Source organism: Prionailurus viverrinus, chromosome A1, assembly GCF_022837055.1.
Source record: "Prionailurus viverrinus isolate Anna chromosome A1, UM_Priviv_1.0, whole genome shotgun sequence".
Classification (NCBI taxonomy): domain Eukaryota; kingdom Metazoa; phylum Chordata; class Mammalia; order Carnivora; family Felidae; genus Prionailurus; species Prionailurus viverrinus.
The window spans coordinates 145,090,761-145,107,936 of NC_062561.1; the positions used below are offsets into that span (position 1 = coordinate 145,090,761).

A 17,176-nucleotide genomic window follows, 5' to 3' on the forward strand; every position below is an offset into this window, starting at 1 on the left:
GAGAATCGACGAGATGAGCCGGCCCGATGAGATAGGGGCGGGGCTCAAAAGGGAGAAGGCGGGAAAAGCCCGGCTGGTCTCCTTTAAAAATGTAGTTCAAAGATTGTACTTTCCACTTGGAGTAATAGACTCGAGGCCAAGATCACACAAGTTCTTAATGGCAGACCTGAGAGAGGAACAGAGGGCTCCTGACTTCCATTCTGATGAGGGTAGTGGCCTGTGGGCAAAGGATACATCTTTTAACCTCCATTCTGCCTCCTTTTTTTAAAAAAAAATCTGGATTGAAAGTTGAAGAGGAGCTTTATTTACCTTATTTATATGTACTTGGTTAGGTGACTGGAAGAAAATTGCCACTGAATCTCTAGTTTTTAAGGGTACAACAGTGGTGCTAATATTCTCAAGCGACTAATAAAGGCAGTCATATTGTGCAGTTCCTCAGTGACTATACTTATAGGTAAGATTGTAAAGTTTGATAGACAATTTGGGTTAAGTTCCTTAAGGTGGTGCAGATGTGAATGGTTATTTATTGGTTCCTTTCTGTTGCTTGCCACCTTTCAACTGAGTAAGTTAAGTTTGTTTTGTTCTTACCAGGGACACTGCCACCAGGGAAAACCTCAGGGTGAGCCCCTCACTGGGTCTCCCTGGTACAGTATTTTTAAACTGAGAATATGGAAAGGGATTGCAGACTGGCTTTAAGCCACCTTCCAAGTTTGTTTTGTTTGGTTGTTTTATTTATTTTGAGAGAGAGAATGAAAGCAATTGGGAAAGGGGCAGAGGCAGAGGGAGACAGAATCCTAAGAAGGCTCGTCAAACTCACAAACCCATGAGATCATAACCTGAGCCCCCCAGTGTGCCTACTGAGCCACCCAGGTGCCCACACCCTCCGAGTTTTAATACGGATGGGGTGACAGCTACTTCATAGTCTTCCTTTCATTTATATTTCTTCCAGAGAGTGATTGCTCCTCTCCTGTCTTTGATTTTTGATGATAGTCTACATTTTCATGAATACACCAAGATTTTGTTTTATACCTAACATTTAGAGGTTATTTGGTGAAGATCTTAATTTTTGACAGGTTTCCTACCAGCACATAGGTCATAATCTTACGGTATTTTTGGTGGTGAACATAAGCCAAGTTTGTATATGAAACAGTTACATTACAATTCACAATTCGAAAATGATAGTGTTCTTTTATTATCTACTTAGTTTCACCTTTCCTAAATTGATATTTTTTTAAGAGGTATTTTATTTAACATAGGTAAGTAGGATGATTCAGGTTTTATAATCTGTGATAGGTGAAGGCTGACTGAGTACATAAAGCTATCAGTCTTAGTTCTAATTAATTGTAGCAGGGCTTGAGGTGCTGAGGTTCATGACCTGCCAGTCTTTACATTGTCTTTCATGATGGTAAAGACAGTTCACCCACAGTTCTTTCTAGAGCTGAAAGTATTTGATTCTGTGAAGAATGGAAGGCAAAGACCTTGTCATTCAGAAGTAAGGTTTAAATTATTTTGCATACATCAAGTTTTGAGATTAGACATAACACATCACTTTCCAATATAGGTTGTGGAAATCGGCAGAAGTAAAAAGAGACCACTGGAGAATGATGGGCCTTTTCAAAAGAAAGCAAAGAAAGTCCAAGAAAAGGAAGGAGGGAGTGATTCAGTAATGTCTGGGAATGTTGGTGAGTCTTGGGGCGAGGAGTTTTCATTCTCAGGAGTCATCACACTGACACTGTATTCTCCAAAGAGCAGAGGAGGTTATTGGAGAGTTGTGCCATTTTTTTCCCTTTGTGGAAAAAAGATCTCCATTGCACTTGAGTAGTGCGGCCCCTCCATATGTGGTGGTGTGAGTAGGAGGTTGGGGGAGTGGAGGTAGAGCTGGAATTCTGGAATTTGCTATGGTTCTTCCCATTTTCTCTTTTATTTCTCCTACCTAATTTTTTGTCCTGATTTTTAAAAATGTTTATTTATTTTGAGAGAAAGAGAGTGAGCAAGAGAGAATCCCAAGCAGGCTCCATGCCCAGCGCAGAGCCTGATGTGGGACTTGATCCCACGACCATGAGATCATGACCTGAGCTGAAATCAAGAGTTGGATGCTTAATCGACTAAGCCACCCAGGCGCCTCTGTCCTGATTTTAAAAGTTTTATAAAAATTTCAAACATAGAAATGTACAAGGTAGACCATGAAAGGACACTATAGTCACTCCCTTTTAGTGAGGCCTTATGGTAACACATATTTGGTATGTTATGTATATTATATGCTGTATTTTTAGACCAAAGTAAGTCAGAGGAAACAAAATGTTATTAAGAAAATCATAGGAGAAAATATATTTACAGTAGTGTACTGTTATTTATTGAAAAAAGTCCCCAGTAAGTGGACCTGTGTAGTTCAAACCATGTTGTTTAAGGGTCAACTGTATTTTATAAATTGTATTATACTGTATGTACTAATTTACAGCTATCATTTTCCACTTAACACTTCAAACAGTTTTCAATGTCAAGGACATGTAAATCTACCCTGTGCTTTTTTATTTTTTTTAATTAAAAAAAAAATTTTTTTTTTTCAACGTTTTTTATTTATTTTTGGGACAGAGAGAGACAGAGCATGAACGGGGGAGGGGCAGAGAGAGAGGGAGACACAGAATCGGAAACAGGCTCCAGGCTCTGAGCCATCAGCCCAGAGCCCGACGCGGGGCTCGAACTCACGGACCGCGAGATCGTGACCTGGCTGAAGTCGGACGCTTAACCGACTGTGCCACCCAGGCGCCCCTACCCTGTGCTTTTTTAGCATGGCAGTGTTCTTTCTGTATGCTAAAAGTCTTTGGATAAAACCACCATTCTTGAGCTCGTGTACTTCTGGGGGTGGTGTTGGATTTATAGATGGATGAGCAATGTTTCTTTAGTTTTTGGCCTCAGAGAGCTTGTTATGAGATGACAGAAAATGCTTCTTTCTTTATTATCCCTCAAAATGAGGTAGAGAATGAGACAAAAGAAAAGCCGAAAAAGTCTCATTTTAGTGGGTCAGCATAAAGGTATCTATCCTTCCTCAGAAGGTAAAATTTGGATTTGCGGTCAGCATGAAAGCCTTAGTATGAAAGAACTATAGAGATGGGAAGGTATGCTTAAAGAGAAAGATAAATCTGATAATACTCTTTCTGTTGTCAGTAAGGCAGTCGACTTAGGATGTTTTGAAATAAGACCTTTGCTACTTGTTAAAAATGGCGCTCGGGAAAAAGGGAAAGGAACATCTACCAGTCAAGCTCTTCCATTTGGTTTCCAGTCTTATTAGACCTTGTGCTTCATTTTCGATCAGTTCTCCTGCTGTGTTTTCAAATTCAGTAATCTTCTGTGGTGTCTAATTCGCCATAAATCTCGTTCAGTGAAATATTCGTTTCAGATATTATACTTTTCACCCTTAGAATTTCTACTTCTTTTAAAAAACACTCCTGTTTGTCTATGTGAATTATATCTCAGTAGAACTGTTACCAAAAAAAAAAAAAAACACAACAAAAACAAAAACAAAAACAAAAAAACCCACAAAACAAAAAACAAATTAAAAAAAACAAAACTTCCCTTTTGTTCTTTATTTTTTTTTAATTTATTTTGTTCTTGTTTTTTTTCTTTACCTTTTTGATTACGTGGAATATATTTATAATATCATGTCTCCATATGGTAATTCTGTCATCTCTGTCATTTTTGGGTCTGTAACCCTTGACTATTATTTCCTTCTTTTTTCATGTCTAGAAATTGTTTGGATCACAGATACTTTGGACTCTCTGTTAATTACATGTTAGGTTTTGTGTTTCTTTAACGAACGTTGGATATTCTTGCAAGCAGTTAAATTCTTCGTGGATTTGTTTGATCTTTTTAAGAATTGCTTTTAAATTTTGGAAGAGAAGATTTAGAGTAGTTCTTTTCTTAAGGTTTGATTTTCTAGAGTTAGAAGGGAGTGCTCGGTAGCAGTAGCACATTATTGTATAGTATTTCTACTACCGGGAGACGACAGACATTAATAACCTTTAGAACATAGGTAATAGTGAAGGATAGTAACAGTTTTAGAAGATGATGAGGTTTGAATATTTATTATCTTTATTTTTAATATAATTTATTTAGTTGTAAGTTTATATAATCTAATTTGTAATAATGGCTGTGTTTGACAACTGGTTCACAAAATTCTTAAAGATTTAATAGTTGCCTCTAGTAAGTAAGCCAATATCAACTGGCCACATCCAATACACCACTAGTATGTAAGCTAGTTTGAGTTTTCTCATAGCTTGAGTCTCCAAGGATGACCACCCGGAGAGTCAGACAGAAGCTGTATTGATTTTAAGATCTAGCTCCAGAATTTACATAGTGTTGCATCTGCCTTACTGTCTTGGTTGAGTTAGTTACAAAGATCTGTCTTCGTTCAATGGGAGAGAACATATAGATCCTGTCTCTCAGTACAGGAGCATCAGCATCACATTGTAGGAAGAGCAAATGGGATGGGATATATATGTTTGGCCATTTTTGATAAATAAAATCTCCTACATTGCTCAAAATTCAGACTTGACATTTTCTGTTATTACCACCACATCTTCGTTATCCATTCATCTGTTGGTGGACATTTGGGCTCTTTCCATACTTCAGTTATTGTCGATAGCACTGCTATAAACATTGGAGTGCACGTGCCCCTTTGAAACAGCACACCTATATCCCTTGGATAAATACCTAGTAGTGTGACTGCTGGGTCCTAGGTAGTTGTATTTTTAGTTTTTTGAGGGACCTCCATACTGTTTTCCAGAGTGGCTGCACCATACTGCATTCTCACCAGCAGTGCAAAAGAGATAACTCTTTCTCTGTATCCTTGCCAACATCTGTTGTTGCCTGAGTTGTTAATTTTAGCCATTCTGGGGGCACCTGGGTGGCTCAGTCAGTTAAACATCCGACTTCAGCTCAGGTCATGATCTCTCGGTTTGTGATTTCAAGCCCCGCGTCAGGCTCTGTGCTGACAGCTCAGAGCCTGGAGCCTGTTGTGGATTCTGTGTCTCCTCCTCTCTCTGCCCCTCCCCTGCTCATGCTCTGTCTCTCTCTGTCTCTTAATAATAAATAAACGTTTAAAAAAAAATTTTAGCCATTCTGATGGGTGTGAGGTGGCATCTCATTGTGATTTTGATTTGTATTTCCCTGATGATAGATGTGTCGGCCATCTGGAGTCTTCTTTTGGAGAAATGTCTATTCATGTCTTTTGCCCATTTCTTCACTGAATTATTATTTTTGGGGGGCATTGAGTTTGGTAAGTTCTTTATAGATTTTGGATGCTAACCCTTTATCTGATATGTCATTTGCAAATATCTTCTCCCATTCTGTTGGTTGCCTTTTAGTTTTGCTGATTGTTTCCTTTGCTGTGCAGAAGCTTTTTATCTTGATGAAGTCCCATTCATTCATTTTTGCTTTTGTTTCCCTTGACTCCAGAGACCTCTTGACTAAGAAGTTGCTATGGCCAAGGTTAAAGGGGTTTTTTTGCCTGCTTTCTCCTCTAGGATTTTGATGGCTTCTTGTCTTACATTTAGGTCTTTCATCCATTTTGAGTTTATTTTTGTGCATGGTGTAAGAAAGTGGTCCAGGTTCATTCTTCTGCATGTTGCTGTCCAGTTTTCCCAGCACCTCTTGCTGAAGAGACTGTCTTTATTCCGTTGGATATTCTTTCTTGCTTTGTCAAAGATTAGTTGGCCATACGTTTGTGGGTCCATTTCTGGGTTCTCTATCCTGTTCCATTGATCTGAGTGTCTGTTTTTGTGCCAGTACGATACTGTCTTGATGATTACAACTTTGTAATAAATACGGCTTGAAATCTGGGATTGTGATGCCTCCAGCTTTGGTTTTCTTTTTCAGGGTTGCTTTGGCTATTCGGGGTCTTGTCTGGTTCCATACAAATTTTAGGATTGTTTGTTCTACCTCTGTGAAGAATGCTGGTGTTATTTTGATAGAAATTGCATTGAATATGTAGATTTCTTTGAGCTGTATCTACATTTTAACAATATTTTTTCTTCCAATCCAGGAGCATAGAATATTTTTCCATTTTTTTTTGCCTTCTTTGATTTCTTTCATAAGCTTTCTCTAGTTTTCAGTGTATAGATTTTTCACCTCTGGTTAGATTTATTTCTAGGTATTTTATGGTTTTTGGTACAGTTGTAAATGGGATCGATTTCTTGATTTCTCTTTCCGTTGCTTCATTATTGGTGTGTAGGAATGCAACTGATTTCTGTGCATTGATTTTATATCCTGCGACTTTGCTGAATTCATGGATAAGTTCTAGAAGTTTTTTCGTGGAAACTTTTGGGTTTTCCATATAGAGTATCATGTCTGCGAAGAGTGACTTCCTCCTTGCTGACTTGGATGCCTTTATTCATTTGTGTTGTCTGATTGCTGAGGCTAGGACTTCCAATACTAGGTTGAATAACAGTGGTGAGAGTGGACATCCCTGTCCACTTAGGGGGAAAGCTCTCAGTTTTTCCCCATTGAAGATGATATTAGCGATGGGTCTTTTCTATATGAGTTTTATGATCTTGAGGTATGATCCTTCTATTCCTGCTTTTTCGAGGCTTTTTATCAAGAAATGATATTGTATTTTGTCAAAAGCTGTCTCTGCATCTATTGAGAGAATCATGTGGTTCTTGTCCTTTCTTTTATTGATGTGATATCGCATTGATTGTTTTGTGGTTATTGAACCAGCCCTGCATCCCAGGTATAAATCCCACTTGGCCATGGTGAATAATTATTTTAATGTATTGTTGGATCCGGTTGGCTAATTGTTGAGGATTTTTGCATCCATGTTCATCAGGGAAATTGGTCTGTAGTTCTCCTTTTTAGTGGGGTATTTGGTTTTGGAATCAAGGTAATGCTGGCTTCATAGAAAGAGTTGAAAGTTTTCCTTCCATTTCTGTTTTTTGGAATGGCTTCAAAAAATAGGTGTTAACTCTTCTTTAAACGTTTGGTAGAATTTCCTTGGAAAGGCTTCTGGTCCTGGACTTTTGTTTTTTGGGGGATTTTTGATTACTGATTCGATATCTTTACTGGTTATGGATCTGTTCAAATTTTCTATTCTTGTTTCAGTTTTGGTAGTTTAAATGTTTTTGGGAACTTGTCCATTTCTTCCAAATTGCCCAATTTATTGGCATATAATTGCTCATAATATTCTCTTATTTGTATTTCTGCAGTGTTGGTTGTGATCTCTCCTCTTTCATTCTTGCTTCTGTTTATTTAGGTCCTTTTTTTTTTTCTTTTTGATCAAACTGGCTAGGGGTTTATCAATTTTGTTAATTCTTTCAAAGAACCAGCTCCTGGCTTCATTGATCTGTTGTACTGTTTTTTGTTGTTGTTGTTGTTGTTTCAATAGCGTTGATTTCTGCTGTTCATTCTTTAATAGGATGCGCTTTTGTCTCCCAAGTATTGATTGTCTTTCCAAATTTTTTCTTGTGGGTGATTTTGAGTTTCATAGTGTTGTGGTCTGAAAATATGCACAGTATGATCTCAATCTTTTTATACTTGTTGAGGTCTGATTTGTGTCCCAGTATGTGATCTATTCTGGAGAGTGTTCCATGTCCACTTGAGAAGAATGTGTATTCTGCTTCTTTAGGATGAAATGTTCTGAATATACCTATTAAGTCCATCTGGTCCAGTGTGTCATTCAAAGCCATTGTTTCCTTGTTGATTTTCTGTTTAGATGATCTGTCCATTGCTGTAAGTGGGGTGTTGATGTCCCCTACTATTATGGTATTAGTATCAGTGAGTTTCTTCATATTTGTGATTAATTGATTTATATATTTGGGTGCTTTCACATTTGGAGCATAAATGTTTACAATTGTTATATCTTGGTGGATAGACCCCATAATTATGATGTAATGCCCTTCTTCATCTCTTGTTACAGTCTTTATTTTAAAATCTAGATACATGGCTACTCCGGTTTTCTTTTGTCGACCATTACCATGATAGATGGTTCTCCATCCCCTTACTTTCAATCTGAAGGTGTCTTTAGGTCTAAAATGGGTCTCTTGCAAACAGCTCATAGATGAATCTTATTTTCTTATCCATTCTGTTACCCTCTATCTCTTGATTGGAGCATTTAGTCTATTGATGTTTAGAGTGAGTACTGAAAGTTATGAATTTATTGCCATTATGTTGCCTGTAGAGTTGGAGTTTCTGGTGGTGTTCTCTGGTCCTTTTTAGTCTTTGTTGCTTTTGGTCTTTCTTGTTTGTTTGTTTGTTTGTTTGTTTTTTTCATATTTTCTGGTCTCAGAAAGTCTCTCCTAAAATTTCTCACAGGGCTGGTTTAATGGCCACAAACTCCTTTAGTTTTAGTCTGGGAAACTTTTTCTCTCTCCTTCTGTTTTAAATGACAGCCTTGCTGGATAAGGAATTCTTGGCTGCATATTTTTCCAATTCAGCACATTGAATATATCCTGCCACTCCTTTCTGGCCTGCCAAGTTTCTTTGGATAGGTCTGCTGCAAACCTGATCTGTCTTTCCTTGTAGGTTAAGATCTGTTTTTCCCTTGCTGCTTTCGTGATTCTTTCCTTGCCTGAGCATTTTGTGAATTTGACTATCATATGGCTTGTTGATGGTTGGTTTTTATTGAATCTAATGGGAGTTCTCCATGCTTCCTGGATTTTGAGGTCTGTGTCTTTGCTCAGGTTAGGAAAGTTTTCTGCTATGATTTGTTCACATAAACTTTCCAGCCCTTTTTCTCTCTTTTCATCTTCTGGGACTCCTGTGATTCTGAAGTTATTCCTTTTTAATGAACCACGATTTCTCTAATTCTTAAGTCGTGCTCTTTTGCCTTAGTTTCCCTCTTTTTTCTGCTTCATTATCCTTCGTAAGTTTGTCCTCTGTATCGGTGATTCGCTGCTCTGCTTCATCAGTCCTTACCGCTGTGGCATCCATTTGAGATTGCATTTCAGTTATAGCATTTTTAATTTCGTCCTGACTAGATTTTACTTCTTTTATCTCCACAGAAAGGGATTCTATGCTTTTTTCAACCCCAGCTAGTATTCTTATTATCATGATTCTAAATTCTTGTTTAGATTTCTTGCTTGTTGTGTCTGTTAAGTCCCTGGCTGTCACTTCTTCCTGTTCCTTATTTTGGGGTCAGTTCCTTCATTTCGTTTTGGAGGAGGAAAAAGAATTAATAAAATAAAAAAACATAAAAATTAAAAAATTAGAAACAACACAAAAGAATCAAATAAATGGTACTAGATCCTAGGTGTGTTTTTGTTCTGGTTGTGAAAGAAGCTTGATGGAGTAGTGAAAAAAGGGAAAGAAAAGAAAAGGAAAAAAGGGGGGATAAGGGAAAACGTTTGACAATTTAAAAAAATGAATACAGTAAAATAGAATAAAATGAAAGTAAAATAGAATTTAAAAAACTTACAAGAAAGTAAAAAAATAGTAAAAAAGAATTACAAATATTTTTTATAATAACAGAAAATATAAATAAACTTTTTCTTTCTGTATTTAAGAACCAGAAAAGAAAAAGAAAAAAATTTGAGTAGATGGACTAGCAAACAGAATGAAATAAGATGGAAATTACATCCAGTTTCCCCTGGAAGTCAAACTATGAAGCACTTTATAGTCCATAAACTAAGCAGGCATAGAGACTCATGGTGTTCCTCTAGAGTGTGGTTGGCCCAGTTGGTGTAACAGCTCCATTCTCCACTAGGTGGTGCTGCTTAGTTTACTGGGGTGGATCGTTGTGGTGCTTATAGGCGTGTATATCCAGTAGCAGGAGGAGTGAAAATTGTGTCACCCAGCTAACCAGCCTCTACTATCAGAACTCTGTGCTCTCGCTCATTGGCAATCAAGCACCCCTCCTTTGTCTCCAGCTTCCATCCACTCCCCACTTCTACACTGTCGGTGACCAAGCCAGGTGACTTCCAGGCGGCACCTCCCTCCCAAGTTTTATCTCAGATGGGGCTGTATTTCCAAATCCCGCACTTCTGAGGGCCCTGCAGCTTTGACCTGCTCAGACCCTCTGGGGGAGGGTCTCACAGAGCAATGGCCTATTGCCAACGTGCCCCCAGGAATGTTCCAGAGACCGCGCTGCTGCCGATGCCCAGAGACTGTGGTGGGGTGCCAGCCTGTCCCAGAAAAAGTTTGCACGATTGTGTAGCAGCAGCGTTTCAGGGATTATGGTAAATCACAACACACATCTGGCGCCAGGCTTTATCCTTAACTTCTTTGTTCCGACACCAGCAAACATGGCTATTCTCTGGGGTCTGATGAGACCTTTGTATGTGGGGAGGCCCCACAGCCTACCAGATGTCCTCACAGCAGGGGAACTCCCTTTCGCCATGTGGCCCGAGGACCCCTTGGACCTCACTGTCTGCTCCTGGGGATTTTGCCCTTACCACCAGAGCTCTGCCAGGTATTGAGCTGCAGAGTTTTAGACTCTGTGCTCCCCCTGTTTATAGAATCTTAATGGTATTTAAACCCTCTCCTTTCTCCTTTCTCCTTTCTCCTTTCTCCTTTCTCCCTTTCTTGTTCATTCCCTTGCAGCTGTTTCCACTCTTCTACTTTCTTTCCAGCTGCTTTTGGGGAGGGGTTCTTTACTCGTACTCTTCCTGTCTCCATCCTCTCTCTGCAAGCAAAAACAGCTCCCTCCCCTCCGTAGTTTCTCTCTCCCCCAGTTCACCTCTTCACACTTAGTACCTGCTGAGTTCTCTAGTTCAAGTTGTGCACATTGTTGTGTTAATCCTCACATCAGTTTTCTAGGTGTGCAAGATGATTTGGTGTTGATCTAGCTGCATCTCAGGGATGAGAGACACAAAACAAACTTCCATGTTACTCTGCCATCTTGGCCCCTGATTCATGTATACATTTTGAAAAGGGGAGAATAATTTGAAAGATTCAAGTGTACGTTATCCTAGTTACAAGATTAGCAGGAGACAAGGTAAAATATACATCTGAAGAGAGCTTTAAATATAAACATAAAATATATGTATATGTATAATTAAATATAAATATGAAAAGTTTTAAACTCTTAGGAATAGGCAAAACACAAGTTTGCCCTCAGAGTGTTTTTGCTTTAATAGGAAAGGTAAGAGATGATACGCAATCCCTTTTTCATCATATTTAGTGATAGGAAAAATAATGTATTCTGGCATATGGTAGATAGTAGACAGTAAATGATAGTTTTCCTTCTTTTTTATGGGTTGCTTGCCTCTGAGTAACTGCCAGGTGGCAGATTGTGGTAAAGGCTATGGCGAAATGTGATCTTGTTATAGGGACATGGACAAAAGATGATTTTAAGCTAGGGGTGTTACCAAAGAGTTTCATGGAAAAAGTAGTTTTGAGAGGGATCTTGAAGAATGAGTATGATTTTGACACATAGAAATTGGGGTCAGGGCATTCCAGGGAGAAAGAGTAGCATGAGCCATGCTGTGCAGGTGGGATAGCAGGTGTGTTGGGAAAGGGTGGTGATCTGCCTTCCTTGGTGAACCCCCTGGTGTTAGTATCTCTAGGTCTTTTCCCATTAAGATGATCAGTTCCAACAGACCAGTCTTCCCTGCTCTTGGCCTGGAGTGGGGAGCTCTGGCTGCCTATGTTATGAGAGCTGATGAAGAAGAGGCTGGGGTCTTAGCTTACAGTAAACCCATCTTCCCATTATTCCTCTGGCTTGGACCCAGTACTCCATCTTTGCTGTGCCTGTTTTACCTTCTCCAGAGGAACTTTCAGTCTTTTGCCGAGGTGGAGGAAGCACAGCTGCCCTTGAGCTTGGAGTAGGGTAGGGGTTTAGGATCAACTTGTTTGAGCCAGTCTTCTGCCGAGGTGGAGGAAGCACAGCTGCCCTTGAGCTTGGAGTAGGGTAGGGGTTTGGGATCAACTTGCTTTGAGCCAGTCTTCTTTATTTTAGAAACTCCCTTTATTACATATTCTGTTGCCCCGATTCCTGAGCCTTTTAATTTTTTCGTGTTATAAATGGTATTGGTTCTTAGTTTTCTTCACTACTGGTTTTGGATTTAGCTTTCAGGTGTGCTAAATTGGTTATTGTTTATTCATTTTTCCTTCTAGCTTCAGATATTTTATTTGCACCTGTCACCTCTCCTTTTCTCTCTGTCCTTATCAGCTCATATATTAAAAAAAAAAAAAAGGCAAAACCCTACTGTAGTTTGTAATGGAGTTTCATGGCCAAGGGAAATTATATGTATGTTTCAGCATGCTATCTTTACCCTGAATCTAAACGTTTATTTCCTTATCATGTTGTAGTTAGATTTATTGCTTTAATGAGAAGCTCCCTCAAAAATCTTACACTGGTTATGAATTGATATATGAGAACAAAATACTATTGTTATATTTTCTTCTAATTTGCTAACTAAGAGCCAAAGAAATGTCTGAGGATGAAGACTGTTTTAAAGTCTCTGGAAAAATTGAAAGAATTCTGCTGCGATTCTGCCCTTCCTCAAAATAGAGTCCAGACAGAGCCTCCTCAGGAGAGATACGCAGTTCTGCCAAAATGTACTGATTTTGACGATATCAGTCGTCTCCGTGCAAAGAATGCAGTTTCTTCTGAAGATTCCAAATTGCAAATTAGTCAAAAGGTATGTGTTATATAGATGAATACCGATTACTCAGATCAATATGTTCTTTTTTTTTTTTTTTTTTTTTTTTATTAATTTCTTTTCTTTTAAGTTTATATGTTTATCTTGAGCGAGAGATTCCCAAGCACTGTCATTGCAGAGGCTGATGCGGGGCTCCAACTCACGAGCCCTGAGATCATGACCTGAGCCAAAACCAAGAGTCAGCTGCTTAAATGACTCAGCCACCCAGGTGCCCCAGTAGGTTCTGAGGTGCCATTAGGTTCTCTGAGTTCACACAAGGCAGTTGTTCCCAAACTTGGATAATCACCTGAATTAGCTGAGGCTGCTTTTGCATTTTAGTTTATTTTTTCAGTCCCTGGACATTCTGATTTACTTTGTATTAATGAGGGATGAATTGGTTTGTATTAAAATGTAATAAAAGCCAGGTGATTCTGATGTACAGCCTGGATTATGAGCCCCTGACTTGGGGAGATTCTTGATAATAAATACTAGCACAGTGTTTTATAGTCCTTAGAGTTACCATCATTAGCCTGGAAAATCCCAGGCAACATATATTGTTTCTGTGGTTTTTAGTTGAAAGCTTAGTGATATAAATTCAAAGGCAAACTAAATATATATAGATCTTTACTTCCACTGTTATATGATACATTAATGTTTTTTTCATCGTTGCCAAATTAGGAATTTAACTTTTGCTCCATCACTAATATCTCTAATTCAGAACAGTGCTTCTCAGCCCAGCTTTAAATTAGAATCACCTGGAGGACTTTAAAAACAGATTAAAAAAAGACTCTTCTTCAGAATCATATTGGTCGTCACTAAGAACTGACTTTGCATGTTGTTTAAAGCTTTCATTTTATTTTATTTTATTTATTTTTTTGAAAGTTTTTATTTTTATTTTTGAAGGAGAGAGAGACAGAGCATGAGTGGGGGAAGAGCAGAGAGAGGGAGACATAGAATCAGAAGCAGGCTCCAGGCTTTGAGCTGTCAGCACAGAGCCTGATGCAGGGCTCGAACTCATGAACTGTGAGATCATGACCTGAATTGAAGCTGGACGCTTGACCAACTGAGCCACCCAGACACCCCTAAAACTTTCGTTTTAATGTATAGCAATGGTTGAGAGCCAATGAATTAGAGAAATAGTTCCTTTTATTTTTTTGAGTCATTTAAATGAAAAACTATGGATTTTTGAAAAGTTATGGATTGAAAGCTATGGATTCTTTACTCAGAAAAATACTCACACCAACACAATTTTGTCTATATTATTAAGAAGTTTACACTTCTTCCCACCAAGTCCAGATTTATGAGCTCCTCCTTCAACTAAGCTGAGATCCATTGACTTATCTTAGGTCATCAGGAAAAAAAAAACGTTTTTTTGTTTTTGTGGGTTTGTTTAATTTACACTTTCTTTTAACACTTAGAAGCAGTTCACCTGAGTGTAGTGGTCATAAAGTATAGATATCAAAAAGTTTGTCTATTAAATCTCATTTTATTAATTGGAGAATTTATCCTAGGGCTTCATGAGAGCTTGTTAACTAATTATACATAAAACAACCAGCTTGTTGTTTCTGGTTCACTGCACATTAGAAGTCACCAGTTAGAAGGGACACCTAGAAGTAGTACATGGACGTCATTACAGGAGATACCTGACTGTTTGGTGTTATGGAAGGACACACATGAATGGTAAAAAGCTACCAATTGAAGTTAAATGCCCAGGGTCTACAACCATTAGTGTGGGGATCATCTGCCCCATAAGTCTTGGTAGGTTTTAAAATTCCCTTTTTATTGTGCTGATCATCCTGTATTGTCAAGACAAAGTTAAATTGAGTTCAGAATGCTGTCCCTGAGAATATAAAAAAGAGTATAGTGTATCATAAGTTTTTCCACCCAAATGATGAAAAACAACTTGCTTAATACTCAAGTATTCAGATAGACTTGTTGGTATACTATATGGATAAAAGTTTCTTTCTGCATGCCTACTCTTCATTCCATATATGAATAAACTATAAAGAACTTTTTTTTTCTGTAGGAGATATATTTTCTTACAGTTTTAAGTTTTACAATATGTAGTATTCCTGGATTTTACATAAAAGATATGGAAACGAAATAGAAAATCCATCAAAATTAAAAGCAGATGACATTCTCTCATCTGATACATTGACCCACTTTTCTGTTGCCACAACTCCCCACACTTCACCATACCTCACCATCTCATTGCTGATCTTTGGAGATTTGCTTGGCTACACTACTCAGACAAATTACATCTCTACCTACTCTTGCAGCTAAGATGAATTTTTTAAACAGTTAGCAACTGTAGAGTACATGTTCCTGGACTTCCTCTTTGACCAGAGTCCCCTTGCTGGGCCATATAGGACATTTCTCTTTTTCTCTTCTCTTCCCCTGCTGATCACTCTGCTTTCAATACATATATATATATTTAATATATATAAATGTATTTATATATGTATAAATATATTTATATATTAATATATTTATATATAAATATATTAATATACATAAATATATAAACAATATATATTTAATATATAAATATATAATAATATATATTATATATAATATATTTATATATTTTTATAATATATTATATTATATATAATATATTTTTATTATATATAATAAAAATATATATTATATATTATATATTATGTATATTATATATATTTATATTTTTAATAATATATTATATTATATATATAATATATATACTAGAATATATTTTTTATTATATATAATATATATTTATATATATTATACATAAATATATTTATATATTATATATAAATATATTTATATATATTATAATATATAAATATTTATATATATATAAATAAATATATATTTATTTATAGAGAATGCATGGGAGAGGCAGAGAGAGAGGGAGAGAGAGAGAATCCCAAACAGTCTCCTGCTAACAGTGCCGAGCCCCACACGGGCTCAAACTCACAAACTGTGAGATCGTGACCTGAGCTGAAATCAAGAGTCAGATGCTTAACCAACTGAGCACCTGGGTGAGGTGCCCCTAGGCTATATTTTTAATTCCAAGTGTAGCTGATAAAATTTTCAGGTGATAGCAGTGATACAGTGACAGTTAGTTAGAAGGCAGATTTATGCTACAAATTTGTGTCATTTTACCTTTTATATAAATAAATCCCATAAAAAGGAATTTGCCTTAAGCTCTAAACTGGAATTATGGTTTTCACACATGAAGGTAAGGATAGCAGGAATACTAATGTTGAATTGTGACTTTGCGTTTTGTATTTTCCAAAAGCTCTGTGTCATATTTCTTTACCAAAAAAATTGTGCTTCTTTCTTGGAATCAAGATTAATGGAATATACTTTCAGACTGTGCTTGGAAATTTGAAGCATTAAGTGCAGCTATAACAGATAGCATATGCTTATTGAAAGTGGTTTTACTTACTGTTGAGAGACAGATATTCATGTCTGCTCACTTTTTGTGCCTTATGCATCTGGGAATAAATAAGGAAAAGAAGAATGTTAATTACAGTAGATTTAATGAAATAAAACTTAAAAAGAGGTATATAACTCTTTACAATATGTAGGTTTTTAAAATTTCCTTAAATAGTTGTACAGAGTTTAGTTTGGCTCATTTTTTAAAAGTCTTTTACTCTGAAAAAATTTCAAACTTGCAAAAATGTTTATCTGAATATACTATGTGCCTCCTACAAACTTTCACTTAGATAAACTAATTATTAGGTTTGTGCTGAATTTGCATTCTCTCTCTTTCTGAAAACTATTACTATGGTTAATACTTTGTAAACTATAAAAATCTTTTTGGTTGCCAGGACAAGACACTTTTCGATCTCAGTCCTTCTGGATCTTCACAAAAGGGTAATGACAATTTACAGACAACTTCTGATCCTAAACCATCTAACAAACGGACCAAGAGCATCTACACACCTTTAGAATTACAGTACATTGAATTGAAGCAGCAGCAGAAAGATGCAATTTTGTGTGTGGAATGTGGATACAAGTATAGATTCTTTGGGGAAGATGCAGAGGTAAGTTATTTTTGCAAATACTGTTCCATGTTTTCCTTATCCAGCCTTAAGTATTTTGCGATATTTTTGTTTCCATTTCTGACCTTATGAGAGAGCTAACGTGATCAGTTGCCCTTGAAGAATGCTGTCATTTAAAGTAAAAACTATAAATAAACACGGGCAAACTTGGTGGATGCTAGGCTTTTAGGGGAGGAAGTGAGGAACCCCTTTTGGAATGTCGTGTCTGTTCTCCATGGTGCTCACCCAGTACCTTTCATCCATTGCACGGTGATTGGATGAATCACTTAGTGAATGAACCATAATCGTGTGAGTATTTACGTTTCCTGATGAAGACTCAAGCAGAAAAAATTTTGAGATGACCCATTTACTCTTAATTTATAAATTTTGATAGCTAGGAACATAGTTCCATGTCAGCAGAAGAGCACATTAACAGCCAGCCATCCACAGAAGGTGTTTGAAGTGTTACAATGTCTTTGTATGTCCATCATCTTGTTATCCTCGTCTGAGTTGATTTTGTATTTGATTTTGAGGTATTTGATATAGGCCGAATTTAACGAATGTCAGAAG

General features: G+C 37.2%; 1 protein-coding gene across 7 annotated transcripts in view; it reads left to right on the forward strand.

Moving 5' to 3' along the window:
• The window catches only part of MSH3 (mutS homolog 3), a 190,936-nt gene that overhangs the window by 4,317 nt on the left and 169,443 nt on the right, over positions 1 to 17,176 (forward strand). For all 7 annotated transcript variants that reach the window (XR_007152176.1, XM_047858749.1, XM_047858760.1 and 4 more), the window contains exons 2-4: positions 1,562 to 1,682; positions 12,352 to 12,572; positions 16,394 to 16,609. Coding sequence is in view for 6 of the 7 variants with exons in the window: in XM_047858749.1 (XP_047714705.1) it covers positions 1,562 to 1,682; positions 12,352 to 12,572; positions 16,394 to 16,609 (558 nt within the window). In the remaining variant the exon portion in view is untranslated. The remainder of the gene's footprint in view (positions 1 to 1,561; positions 1,683 to 12,351; positions 12,573 to 16,393; positions 16,610 to 17,176) is intronic.